This window comes from Nanorana parkeri, unplaced genomic scaffold (genome assembly GCF_000935625.1).
Source record: "Nanorana parkeri isolate BGI_ZX_2015 unplaced genomic scaffold, ASM93562v1 scaffold1571, whole genome shotgun sequence".
NCBI lineage: Eukaryota > Metazoa > Chordata > Amphibia > Anura > Dicroglossidae > Nanorana > Nanorana parkeri.
In genome coordinates this window covers 48137-63210 of record NW_017307839.1, presented here as the reverse complement: position 1 = coordinate 63210, position 15074 = coordinate 48137, and the positions used below count along the sequence as shown (strand labels likewise).

Sequence of the window (15074 nt, the reverse complement as noted above, 5' to 3'; positions counted from 1 at the left end):
ATCTGCAGCCACTCCTCCCCATCTGGAGCCACTCAGGGCTGGGATCTGTTTCTCCTCGGATCCCCCACCTGTATGGGCTAAGGCAGCGGGGATCCGAAGAGAGAGCTGTGACATCCAGAATGGCTGAACAGTAATGAAAGCAGAGCCGCCAGCTGTCAGATTCAAGATCTGTTTGTGCGTGCCGAGCGAGTTAGGATGCAGAGTGGGAGGATCGGTAAATATGGGTAATATTTACCTATCCTCTGTGCAGAGCAAACACTGGAGTGCTCAGGTGATCATTCCAATGTTTGTAACTAACTGGGGACACAGTACTATCTGTCCCCAGTTATGAATGAACAGGGAGTGCTTTACCTCACTTCCTGTTCATTCATGAGTTTCTCAATGGGTGGAAGCCTCAGTATACAGGCTTCTACCCATTCATAAACTGGATGATATTAAATGTTTTACTACAACCAGTTATGAATGGGAAGCCTCTCTACTGAGTGCTTTACATTCTTTGAGTGTTGAGGCTGCAGAAAAAGAGATTGAGGATTTCCTCAATTTCTTTTTCTATTTCAAAAAAGAAATGCCAGGGGTCTGTTATTTTAAATAGAAAAAAACCAACACAACCCCCCTCCCCCAACACACACACACACACCATACGCGTGCACCATATTGTGGTGTATACCATGCACATGCGCTGCGGGGCATTGTTAGAACGCATCACAAGGCTTAATTTCTTTTCCTTTTTGAAATAACATTAATTTGCGATTAAATGTACGCCTGTATCATTTTATCACTATTCAAACACCAACACAGCGCACAAACGATTTTTAACATTTTTATTAAACTTATTTACAGTTTTGCATTACTTCATTTTTTTCAAGGCGCAATTTAAAATTTACAAATATTTGTTGTTTATTAACTCAATGAAGTTTTATCTTTTAGATTTAGTCAGAAAAGTATTTTTTACATGCAGGGATACTGATTTTAGTGTGCTTTATCAATTGAATTGTATATTTCATTTGCGCAATTATCGCAGGACCTACAAAATTAGTAGCACCATCTTTTTATTCTACCGGGCCTGCGTCTGTTTGTGTTAAGACAGTGTGATGTAGACACCTTATTGGCTGTCCAGTGGTGGGGTCCTCTCAGGGTACAGAAGAAGAGTCTCAACAGCAATGCCAGCAAGGTGTAATCGTCGAGGACTGAACTTCATATGCACATCTGGTTACTGGTCCCCACACCTAGAAACAGCTCTGACGAAGGACCTAGATGGCTGACTTTTTGCCCAGAGATGGGCTTTAAAACTAAGCATGTACCTGGATTTATATGATTTCCTTGCATTGTCCAGCAATACCAAGAATGTGTAGGGCCAAGAAGATTCAATGCACATCTTGTGTGTACAATGTGCAGTCGAGTTTGAGTACCATTCAAATTGGCAATACATGTTCGAATGATATGAAGTTCATAAAGCACTTTTTAGCCTTACAGTTACAAAAATGGACAAAACTACTGCATTCGAAGAGAATATAGTAAAGATTGCAAAAGCAACATACAGTAACAATGGCATATGCAGTCAGATAACAGTTGCCAGTAAAGGAGGATAAATATTTCAATTAATTCCAGCAGGGATTATCTTTTTGGTTTGGTTTGAGCCATTAAAATGTAATTGTTTAAAAAGATTAAGCTTAGCAGGTAAACAGTATTAGAATCAGGAGTAATAGACAACTTAACCACCCTCAGCCATACAGCACTTCTGGTCCTGGTTGCAATCAGGTCTTCCCAGTGAGCATCTGCCTGCAGAGCCTTTCAGCTGCATCCACTGAGATAATACTTCTTGTTTTGAGCTGAAGAAGAAGCTTGCAAAGAGTCAAAAGTAGGTTCTGTAAGGATCATGTGGGCCCATTTGACTTTGGAATTAGTTGAATATCTGTATAGGAGGACTTAATCTGATTTTCAACACATACTGCTGCTTTCTGACCTTCAGCTCCTTCGGCAAATCCAAAGTTTGATCAATGAGAATAAATTAAGGTGGAACTCTCTATTTAAATTTCTCATATTGGCATCAAAGAGCTTAGCAATATCCTCTAACGCTCATGTCCTTTAATGTGTTCCCACAATGCTTGCATTTCATGTCTAATTTATGTACTCTCAATGTCTATATGCTTGTAGATTGATAGGGTCTGTCCGCTTTCACATTTGTAAATTGTGAAATGGCACCTGTGGTGTCTGTTGCACTGCTAATAGTGCCTACCAGTAAAGCCAGTCTCAGACTGTATTTTCTAAAGGGATCTGCAATAGACCTTTAAATAAATGAATCAGGCAGAAATAGAATATAATTCCACAGAATTGTACAGGCAACTTCCCTCTGGTTTTTTTTTTTGGCTTTGTCATTTTGGGTCTCATCTGTTTAGACCTTGCTAACTTCTCCTGTGAGTTGGATCTCCCAGTTTTCACCAATCTAAGTAACAAATTATTATCTGGTGCACTCTTGGACACCCACGGATTTCAATCATAGATTGTTGATCCAGAGAATATATGTAGGAGTTATTGGATATTGTTCCATTAAAAATGAAACCCCAGCATAGCCCCACACACACCATTGTCCATAAAGTTTAATGACAAGCTCACAAATCCTATCTTTGTATATTTTCATTCTACACTTACTGGAAGAAGATTTATTAAAACTCATTTGATTTTAATTATAAATATGTTTGTAAATTCTTCCCTTAAGAGTCATAGATATGTGGCTGTTGTATCAGAGCTAAACATCTAACTGTTCTTGACCTTTAATCAGAATGCACATATTTCTGCTCCTGTGTTCATTTATCAAATATGCATTTCTGGTGACTCTCTGGTTTGTATGCCATTAGGTATGGATTTAATTTGGCAGTGCATCACAAATATGTATGTCATTTATAAACTGTATTGGCAGTTTAAGGAATAAATGAGTACAAGCTGGGTTTTAGAATTATATAACTGTAATTGGAATTTTTTAATGGCACCCACCCTCTGAGTAGCAGGATTTCATATGTTGCCTGCATGCCAACCATGTATATAAAGGTATACTTTGTGAGCCCTTTTAACCAACTCATTAGACTTTGTCATATGGTAAGTAAGCAGTAGTAAAATACACATTTTGCATTTTCTTAAGGAGAATGTTCTTGTTTGTATCTATGTTATTGTATGATGGGCTCTTTTGCAAGCTTCTGTTATTCATTTTTCCTGAAAAAAGGCTACATCATGGTATTTGTCAAAATAATCTTTAAAATTACATGTAGGTGCATTTTGCAGTGTGCTTTAAAGGGTATTCTACTTTGTGCTGGTTAGATTCCTTTAAGATTTTACAATTGTCTCTTCTTGCCATCACGGAAAAGCTATGACGTTTTTCAGGATTTAGAGCAGATGTACATAACAGCCAGCCCTAGTCTGGCATGTTGGTTCCTTTCTAGTGTTGTACATCTGAATTAGAGGATTTATTTTTCTAGGAAGATTACAAATTTCCTTAAAGCAGAGGTAATTTTTTTATGAAAACACACCTGAAACCCTAAGCTAAAAATAGTGCGTGCATGCATTTACCTTTGCAAAATTCTGTCTTGTAGCTGCTGTGCCAGGCCTGGGATGCTCTGTCTTCAACCGTGCAAGCTTCACAGGTCATAGGCTTTCCACACCTCCCTTTTGTTTACACATAGAGCAAAGGGGCGGTATAAAGAGGTGGTTGATCTTCTTTTTTACTGCCCACCTAAAGTGTGGTAAGCTCAGAGTGCGGCTGTTTGGGATTAAAGGACTGAGAATGTGTTGGGAGAGTGGACAAGCTCCTGGGACGATCACCTGATTTCTCTCTGCACCGGGCAATCTGAAACACAGGGAAGAAGTGGTGTCATTTTCTTTACATGTTGCCTAAAAACTAACAGCCACTCAGATAAGTACACATGCAATGGCTGCGATGCTTTGTGGCAAATTTTATACAGCATGTCACGTTTGACTTGCCAAATGCGTCCATTGAAGTCAATGGGACTGCTTCGCAGCTGCATGGCAACCACTTACCAATGCCGCTGTGTTATGGTTTTGCAATGAAAATCTCCTTTGGAATAAAAAACAGGCATTCAGGAGGTGGCAATATCGCATCCTGAATGCCTACAAACCAAAGCTCAAATGAGCTCTAAAAAGGTGATCCACAACGGAATGTTTTTTTACGGGGCAATAAAAGTCAGCAGCACTTATTTGGATAAATGCCAGAAAGCATCATTGCACAGAACAGTGTGACCCCCTCTCAGTCCTGTCCTGTGTTCTCCTTTGTCATTTGTTTACAACTTATTTTAAAACAAGTGGTGTATAACAGGAAACATGTAGGAATTAAGGTGGAGATAGAACTGCTCTACTGCATGCCCAATTCCTGTCAAAGAACTAAACTGGTACCTAAAGAGGAATTTCTATGAGAGAGTGATTAGATGGTAGCACTTCTCCCATTAGTGCCAATGATTAAACTCTACAAGATGGCATATGGATAAAATGAAATATGGATAATGCAAAAGGTAACACATATTTGCAAGCATGCATATTTTTTTTTTTTTTTTGCATTTTTGGATTGTTTGCTGAAAAAAATAGATATGGTATGTTAAAGGAAGGAGCACAACTTTTAAAGACCATAGTTGTATTTTTTGTTGCAGGATTTTTATAAATCTTGATTGGGACATAGACAGCAATGTAATACACAGGAACATGACATTTCTGAATATATCCTTTAAGTATAGAAATTTGATAACACATTCAATAAACCAATCTTTGTGTACATGATTAATTATCTAATTTCAAAGAACATTTAATTCCTTACTTCAAAAGAATGTGTGAGAGCAATATAAGTGAACTGAATCTGAAGAATTTTCCTACCAAAAATAGAAATCTGCATAATTTGCGCATGTTGTATAGCTTAAAGGAATTCTTGGTAGCAGAAAGGTCAGATATAGGCTGACTTGCAAGAGGGAATTGTTGATGATCAGTGCACTGCTCATGACCCATGCAAACAGCTCTTAGCAAATACTTGAGCCTCGTAAGGTATCTGAGTAGGTTAACATACTATAAAAATAAATACTTTTAATTGCTAACATCTTTCAATTCTGATTCTTGTTTTAGATGTCACAAAGCATGTCATCTGTGTCCTCAAGACATTCAGAGAAAATCGCTATTCGAGAGTAAGTTGATTTTTATCAGGTTATTTGTCTTTATTCTTTAATCATGAGCTTGGGAGTGTCTGTTTTGCAATTCACAAATAGATTTCTGCTTTAAAGTGCAAGTTTTCAGTTACAACATAGTTTAGGAATGGTACAATGACCAGTAATGCTGAAAGGATGTACGAGTGGGCATTGCTGACCTCTCCTTTCCAAAAACAAATGCTAGTTGCCTGATGACCATGACTCACTGACCCATTAAATGTATGTAGCCAGTGAATTCAGAAGATCTGATCTGCATATTTACTGTAGATGCAACCTACATATGTGTCTCAGTATCAGTATTCTTTAATTGATATTCCTTACGCATATAAAGCACAAAGCAAAAACTACAAATGGAGACTACAAGTGGCTATGCCAACCCACATTGCATAGTTATTATCAAGAAGCGGTCAAGAGCAATGATGCGTGGCTAATGCTGGAATGAGTTTATGTACATACATTTTTAGCACAGCTTGATTCATAATTTCTCACCTTTTTTTTTCTTCTTCTTCTTCAAAATAGCCCAAATAGAAACATACCTATGACCAGTCTTTTACTAACTTGTCTCAAATCTGTTTGCTAACCTATTTGACAAAGTCCTCCAGGCCAGGTCAGCTCTGAAGATTTTGACAATCTTGCTGGATTGGAGACAGATGAGTTAAAGACTGGGACGGGGTGCTATGGAAACAAAAAGTAAATATTAGAGGTGCACCGAAATGGAAATTTAAAAAAATTGTCAGGCCGAAACCAATACCGAAAATGTTTATTTTATTTTTTTAAAATCTTTTTAATATTTTATTTTTATTTATTTTTTATAAACTTTTAAATGTTTTTATATTTATTAATTCACTTTTTATTAAATATTTTTTACATTGCTTTTAGGGGCTTTGGGGAAATATTGGGGGTCTAAACAGACCCCTGATGTTTCCCTTTTTAAAATGGAAAAAGAGATTTAGGACACAAAGTCCTCTATCTCTTTTTCTGTATCCCCTGTTATTAATGAACAGGAATGAGTGCTCCTGTTCATTGATAACATGAGGACATGCTATGTTTACTATACCTACAACAATGAATGAACATGAGGTGATGTAGCTCACCTCCCATCCATTCATAATTGAGGCTATAGTTAACATACCATGTCCTCAATTATCTACAAACACTCAGCGATCACTGATCGCTGAGTGTTTGTGCTCGCTCTCCTCTCTGACACGCTGTCACAGGAGGCTGATCGTGTGGAGCAGGGAGGTGAGCTCAGCCTCCTGTGACAGCGCTGGCTGTCTCCGCCCACACACCGCTCTGCCGGCCGCTCACAGCGCTCTCGTCCTGCAACGCTTGGCCGGCTGTCACTTTCTCTCCTCCCCACTGGAACACAGAGCAGTGCCCAGTGCAATGATAGGTCTGTTGCAGAACTGTTGTAGTCAGTGGATCAATTTTGTAGATGCATTGATTTGCCAAGTGAGATTTACATTGGACATGCTCCTGTTTCTGTTACTAACTGACTTTATCAATTCCATTCACCGCTATCTGAGTGTTGTTTGAAAAGGAACTTGTACTTATTTTCAACATTAAAAGAACCAATTTTAAAAATGAGATGAAGCCATTTACACCACAGGGAAATGAACAGTTTCTTCACATACATCAGTCTCTCCCAATAACATGTCTTTTTATACAGTTCAGGAATGAAAACATCTCCAACACATACCATATTTCCTACTAGGACAGACCCCTTCAGTTTTGATTAGTGTTTGAGCAAACCTGAAAAAAGGCTTTGCAGGTCTTTGCTCCAGCATCAGAAACTTGCTCAAAAATACTGAAAAAACACTTGTCAATTTCACTGACAAGACAAATGTATTTATTTATCTGTATTTATGACCGTTATGATAAGTTTAGTACCACAGAAAATACCAGACGATTATGTTGGTAAATGGGTTCTAACACCCTTTAATGTTTTACATGACGATTGTTTCATTTTCTATAGGGCTGTCATGTTAGTACTCATTCTAAGTGAACTTCACTGGATATCTCATTTAGCTTTATTTAAGTAACAAAATATCTTGGAATTGGTTAGTTGTGGCACGTTTATACTGTCTGACCAAAATGTAAGCTTGAATTCCCCTTTAACGTAGCCAGGGAAGGGAACTACACTTCCTTGAGAGATAAAGGAACCTGGTAGGAGATTCAACCTGCTGACATAACAAAATCTGGTATATCCATTTTTGTATTTGCCTTCTCGAAATAATAAATAAGATCTGAGCATTTCATTTCATATATCCATAAACAATTATGCAATACTAATGGAAAGTTCTTGATTAATCTTGTTTCTGGGGGCCATTCTCATTATTTTTAAAGTGTACACATTACATAACAAAGAATTTTGTATCGGCAGTTATTGAAAAAAAAAAAACTGTGAGCTAGAAGTTGTCTGCCTCACCCCATAGATGTGAAGTTGTCACAACCTGCTCGGGTGAAAGCCATCCAGTTTTTATGATCAGCTTCAAAAAAGACATGTGTCAATTTTGTAGGCATGTTTTTTTTTTACAGTGACAGTTCTATGTTTTACACAACGGTAAATACATTTATGAACTGTCTTTTGGTTCAAAACATACTATCTGATTTTGTTAGATAAGCAAGTTTATTAATTAAATGCAAAGGGCAATGATGACATGCAAACTGTAGAAACCCATATTAACTAATAATAACCTAGTTTTATGTATTCAGCTAAGAGCTTAAGGCTTCCTGCAATATGTGTACATCACCAGGTGTTGCAGGTACTTGATCAAATATTTTATTTTATAGAGTCATTCACATATATGCACAACTCATGGAGAGCTTGATACATGAAAGCAATTCAAGACAAAAGCTCTCTTTTGGCTTTAAAATGTGGTATTTGCTTCCTGGCTATTCTTGCCCTGAGCCTATATGGCTGTTATAAGTTTATTATATTTTAGGGCATGAGAAAAAAAAGTCTGCAGACTTATATTACCCTAGGTTATTTTCCAAAATGTCCTTTAGACGTGATTAGCTGGACACACATGTTTTTATTGAAATAGCTGGTACAGCATACAATATGGGATGCCAGTGTAAAGTTAACAAGAAGTATATACAGTTATGTCTAAGTTTCCCTTCTGCAAATAAGTCATTAAACCGCACGGAAGAGCTGAAGTTTTTATTAGGCAAAATAAATGACTTGCATTGTGAAGGTCATCATACAGACCCTAAAATATACGTATACAATTCAATATTTACAGACCACTGTCTTAAAATTTAGGGCTATTTAGATAGTATTAAGAGCAGTTGTTTTGCCTAACCAATAGTGTCTGCTCTGCTTTACAAAATCATTTGTATAAATGCAGTCTAGAATGTTCAGTAATAAAAAAAAGAAAAGAAAAATGGTAAATGAGTACACTGCAAGCAAAAATAATGTTTATTTTCAATATCACCACATTCATCAGGCTAAGGGAAAATTCCCCTGCAAAGTGAACAGCCTGCTCACTAGAAAAAGAGCCTTTTTTACTTGGTCTGTTCCACTGTTAGGACCAGACGATATCTGTATAGAGAAAAGTACAATTATATGTTGGAGGAAAAATATTGGATGCATTTTGCATTATATTGGTATAATGTCTACTTATAAAATGATATACTTGCTACCTAGATTGTAGAGCTGATTTCCTATTTGTTATGCACTGTGGTGTTTTCGTTGGTGTTGGCTATTGGGCCCATAGACGGCGTGGGGGTAATATAGGTAGTAATTTTATAGCACCCCAGTTGTTAGAAAATAAAGGAGCCATAATAGCCAACTGCACTGCAACTTCATTTAAATGCAGTGCACTAAATGCTCCCCAACTCTAAAATATGAATTAAATTGGCACTAGACTCAGGAGTTAAATCTTAAAAATGAATTGACGTACCTTAATTATTAACAAAACTAGCTTATTGTGTATCACTCAACTGTAGATTATCAAATCATCTCTGAATTGGTGCTGACACTGTCCTTCTGGAGGGTGGCTACTTTTGTTCCCCATGGTCCCTGTGTGTGTTGTAAAGTTATCATCACTCCAAGCTTACTCCCGTGATTGCCTACAATCTCATGTTTAGTTTACTAATTTGTTTTGAGAATGTGAGGCTCTGATTGCAGCATCATCAATATATGTTTTCAAATCAAAGTAAAAATAGATGCACACAAGATTCAAACATACCTACCCCCTTTACCACAACTATTGAGTCACTCAACTTAGCAATCAATAAATTGAGGACAGGCACACCTGGAGGCAGCCAATATCTGGTGCAAAGACACACCAGAACCCCAGCACAGTACAGTGGCAGCTGAAGAGCTCCAGTGCCTCTGTGACAAACCCAGCAAGCAAAACAAAAATAGCATCGGCTCTATTCAATAAATTATCACTTAACGACCAATCTGTTTAACGACCTGGTCGTAGGAACGGAACTCGGTCGTTAAGTGAGGAATACCTGCTACATACATACATACATACATACATACATACATACATACATACATCCAGTCAGTCGTTCTCATAAGTTTACATACCCTGGCAGAATTTATGATTCCCTGGCCATTTTTCAGAGAATATGAATGATAACACGAAAACATTTCTGTCAATCATGGGTAGTGTTTGGCTGAAGCCATTTATTATCAATCAACTGTGTTTTACTCTTTTCCAATCATAATGACAACAGAAACTACCCAAATGACCCTGATCAAAAGTTTACATACCCCAGTTCTTAATACGGTGTGTTGCCCCCTTTAACATCAATGACAGCTTGAAGTCTTTTGTGGTATGTATGGATGAGGCTCTTTATCTTCTCAGATGGTAAAACATTTCCATATTGCAGCTTCTGCTGAGAGCAAACCTGCAATTTGCAAATATGTTCTTGTTTGTTTTGCTGCTTTTGAGGGAAAGGGGGTGGTTACCTGTTCTCATGTATAGTTGAAATGTTATTAACAAATACAGTCCTTGTTCCATTTGTACTAAAAAGTTTAGTTTATTTACCTAGTGTAACAAAATTACTTTCAATTTGTAAAAAATTTTCCATATTGATTTTTTTAAAGTTTTTCCGAAAATTTCCAATTTTTTTTCCGGAACAAGAAAACAGGGAATTTTTTTTTTTCTTCTCATAGCTTAAAAATTTCTGGAAATTTTACATCTCTACTCCTAACTCTGCAGTGCCTTACCTTTTAAACTATTTGTACAAACTATTTGTTATTGACTATAATCTTCAAGAACTAGATTTGCTTTTCAGCTTTGTTATGCTCTCTGTGGAACATTTGCACAAGTGTGGCCATGTGTATCCACTATACTTGTTCCAGCGTATGCCTGTATACTGTTACATTTATCAATAAACAGGCTTAAATAATAAAAAAATTAAAAAAACAATTTGCACTTGTAAAAAAAATCATTCTCTGCGTCTTTTACACCAACAGCTTCCAGGTTGGAGATTTGGTCCTTATTATCTTAGATGAACGTCATGACAATTACGTCCTGTTTACAGTCAGCCCGACATTGTATTTCTTGCATTCAGAGTCATTGACTGCATTAGACCTTAAACCAGGTGAGTACGGTAAGTGTCAGCCATGCAATAAATATTTGGTATTATGTTTCCCCAGCGGGCATTATCTTTTGTGTTTCATACATCATGTCCTATTTTATATGTGACTTCTTGCAGTTGTCTTGTGCAGAATGAAGCCTCTGATTCTGGCTTCACTTTATAAAAGAACAGACTATTTTGTTTTTCATTCTCAGGTAATATGAACCATTGTGAGATGGCCCAGCCATTCATGTTCACACTCTTGGAGGAATATCTTTATTTTTAGAGGTTAGAGGCTCATAATGACATAAACAGTTACTATAGCTTGCAATGAAAATAAGTAAATAGTGCAGCTATAAAACTGCAAAAATATCCTGTCTGTAGATAGTATAAAATGTTTATGTTTAAAGAAGTTATTAAAGCTCAGTCTTTCCCCTCTAGCCCATTTGTCACTTATTTCAGAAGCCTGCCAATCTGAAGGAATATGGTAATAATCTCTGTACTTCAGAGGCTGTGTTGAATGATGGGAGATCTCACTGTAAGACAATGTCTTTATATTACACTATGGAATCTTCTGGTGGTCATGGACTGACTGCTCCCTCAAATTTATGCAAACTCAAAGGAACCAACCTGGTGGAGTAATACCACAACTAGCAGGGTTATTCACAAAAGGGTGAAGAGTTTGGAGAAGACAGGAAAAGTGAACAATCTAGGACATCATAGCCGATTTGGAAATATTCTTCAATTCAGCTCCCTTTCCAGTTCAGCTCTGTTGTCCTAGATTGTTCACTTCTCCTGTCTTCTGCAAACTCTTCACCCTTTTGCAAATAACCCTGTGAATGTGAAGGCTATGTAAAAAGCCTTCTTGAACATTTTTTAAGAATGGTTGATTTTAATGTAAAGAGCCTGAACAGGTATTAACCACTTGCTGCCGGGGTGTGTAGACCCCCTTCCTGTCCAGGCCATTTTTCAGTATTCAGCGCTGCGGTACTTCAACTGACGTTTATTCCGTCATGCAACGCTGTACTGAAACAAATTTGATACCATTTTTTGGCGACAGGTAGAGCTTTCTTTTGGTGGTATTTAATCACCACTAGGGGTTTTTATTTTTTACTATATAACAAAAAAGTACCGAATGTTTTTTTTTTTTTTTTAAACGGTTTTCCCTTTATTATTTTAGGAAACATTTATTTGTACCCAATTTTTTGGTAAAATATAAAAGGCGGGGTCACATCGGGTAAATAGACACCAAACATGTCAAGCCTTAAAATTGCGCACGCCCGCGAAATCGCAAAAAAACTATCATAGCCAAAATTGGCCATGGGCGTTGCTTTAAAAGATTTTAGCGCTCATCAGTTTAGTGTTATCAGTGATTGATGGCCCTAAAATTATTGCTCTCACTGCGACGTTCGCGGCGATATGTAACATGTGCGGCGTATTGTGTGCAATCGTCGTTTTTGCGTGTAGGCACACCTAACACATTTTTCGCATCTACGTGGGGGTGGAGGACTTTATTAAACTTTTGTGTTTTTTTTTTATTTGTGTGTGTGTAAATTTTATTTATTTTGTGAGCAATTTTGTTTTTTACTTCTTTTTTTTTTACACGTAACTTTATTGTTATCGCATAGGGTGCTAAGAAGTTTCCTATGTAATAAAAAATTGCAGTGACAGGTCCCCTTTATGGAGACATCAGGGGTCTCTAAGACCCCTAATGTCACCTAGGGACCCCCCAGAGAAGCTGATGAAGCACACGTGCTTCATCAGCTTCTCTCCGGTTTCTGTACCAGAGAGTGACAGGGGAATGCAGAAGTGATGTAACATACATCACTTCCTGCATTCAGAGACCAGGAGGAGAGCGGAGGGAGATCTGTACTGAACTCCCTCCGTTCTCAGTGCACAGAGCCGCCGCATCGCCCGGGATGGATGACGCCCAGGATCGCGGTGACGGCGAGAAGAGGTAAGAGGGGGGGTCACACTGACTTGCTTCATACAAGCGATCGGGCGTCTTTTCAGACGCCGGACCACTTGTATGTAAACGGCCATCGCTGGCCGTTTAAAATCCTGGCGGTTTCCCGCTCGAGCGCACCCCCTGGCGCGCACGAGCGGGCACAAAGGGTGTCTAAAGACGCCCAGCCACATCCAGGAGACTCCCATCCGGCCGTCTTTCAGCGTACGGTGGACGGGTGGGTGGTTAGTCTCTTTAGCATCCCCAATAGATTTATATTCACTGACAAAGTGGAATAAAGTGTTCTGCAACAGATTGTGTGATGTTTCTTTCAGTCACAAAAAGATGCAAGTATTTGTTTTAATTGATTTTCAACATCTAGATCTTCATTTCCTTTATACTCATTTTACATTAGTCCAAAGGTACCCATTCATGTAGTCTAATTGTCATGCAATCAACGTGACGTTATACAATTTCTGTAGAGTGACCGATCTTGCTATATTGGCATAGAACATGAAGATTAGGTAATTGGAAAAGGTGGAATATGTATGATTTTTATTTTTTCTTGTTATGTATACTTTTGCCGTGCTCTACTCTGTTATCTCATGTAACATGTCCTGTCATATGCTTAGGGACATATTGTATACAATGGAATAATTAAAAGGCCTCATGTAAGGTTTCTGCACATGTATTTGTACATGGCAATTAGTGAAAAATATTTCTCACTTCTCACAGAAATAAACAGATGCGGGCCTTGTAATTGGTAATGAAAACCAGTGAACAAAGGAAAGCCTTGTTTTCCTGTTTTTCATGTTTTAAATATGTTTCTATTCTTAAACTGGAATTAGCCAGAATAATTTCAATTGACGTGGATTAATCTCACAAGAACAAAAAGCTGCTGGCATGCAAAAAATAGTTTGTTCTGTTGATAATGTGCAAAACCTCCTGACCTCTGAAGAAAATACAGATTATACATATGTAGCAGCCTGTAAGCAGGAGTGCTTACGAACAGAAACTAAAAACAAGCTCAGTCATGAAGGGGTTAAATTTAGATATTGTCAGATTGTAATCAGACTGATGCTGATTTGTAGTCTATGCTCATCTGGTTTCCCCTAATCAGTCTGTCATTGTTTGCATCTGTCTGCTGCTGGGTGTACCCTGGTCACAGAGCAGAGCAACCAATAAGAGATTACTGTGAGTAGGTCTCCCCAGCCGATCACCGGGAGGTTAATGGTCAGTGATGCATGATGGGAGAGGAGATACATACTTGGGGTGGACCATGTTAGCTCTCTCTTCCTTCCCTGGGCCCTGCCTGTGGGGAGGCTGCTATGGACAGTCTGAGATGGCTAGTCCTGATGCCTGGGGACTAGCCATGTGCTTACACTGAGGCTTACGTCTGCGGCCCAGTGGTCACTAGACTGATTGGTGACTTCTACATCAAGTGTTGCTGTGCCAGGTGTTCTTAATGCTGTGAATGAAGACAGCTACTACACCCTGTCACTTACAGGAGTCTACATCAGCCTGGATGACCCTGACCCTCATCCTCTCTCCCTGAAGTTCATCAATAAAGTTTCTCAGCATCACATCTACAGTCTGGACACAGAGGGTGGTAAGTGCTAATGAGTGAAGTGAATATAAATACCCCTAGACATGGAAATTACTGAGCTGTGGTAACCCATAGCAACTAACCATAGGACCAAGGTATTTTCACTCTTTGGGTGTGCTGTGGATCCATTATTGAGTAAATACAGGGAGACCCATTACACTACTGTATGCTGCACCTTAGGGGATGCGCTACACATATACTAAAGAGTGAAGACAGAGTGTCACACTTACCAGTGTTGGAACAGCTCCTATAATTTTTAGTCCTTGCTGAGAGATCAAACAATGTTACTCAAACTTCTGGAAAACAAAAAACCTTTTGTGAGAGAAACATAGAGGCTATTCAATCCCAAAAGTAATTTGAGCCATGAACTAGATCCAGACTTCTGACTTTCCCCTTGAATTGTCTGATGTGTATACTTCTTCTGGGTCAATGACAAATAATAAAGCAAGATGGCCAGTATAACAGCCAGGCAACTATATGAGCAATGGCAGCGCCCCTATTTTTATTAGGAAACATTGTAATTTCTGTAGTGCTCTGATTGTTATAGCAGTACAAGTCTCTTAAAGTGGACATTACATTAAATATAGTTAATTTATATGGATTAATACTAAGTATTATGCAAGTGTAATTCAAGAATGTATTAATTTATTTATCAACAATTATAGATGATTATTAATGCATCGCTATGGGTTACTGTGCAATGCTAGGTCATTAAGGGTTCCTGTCTTCCTCTTCTTTTCAGTGAACAGCTGACATGTTTTTTTTTTTTTTTTTTTTTTCTTTTAAA

At 38.1% G+C, this 15074-nt stretch overlaps 1 protein-coding gene across 2 annotated transcripts in view; it reads left to right on the top strand.

Moving 5' to 3' along the window:
• RB1CC1 (RB1 inducible coiled-coil 1) overlaps window positions 1-15074 on the top strand; it is a 117765-nt gene that overhangs the window by 93034 nt on the left and 9657 nt on the right. The window contains exons 20-21 of one of the 2 annotated variants that reach the window (XM_018570679.1): window positions 5116-5174; window positions 10633-10760. In XM_018570679.1, the coding sequence (XP_018426181.1) occupies window positions 5116-5174; window positions 10633-10760 (187 nt within the window). Of the gene's footprint in view, window positions 1-5115; window positions 5175-10632; window positions 10770-15074 lie in introns of both variants that reach the window. The other variant, XM_018570678.1, reaches the window with a different exon arrangement.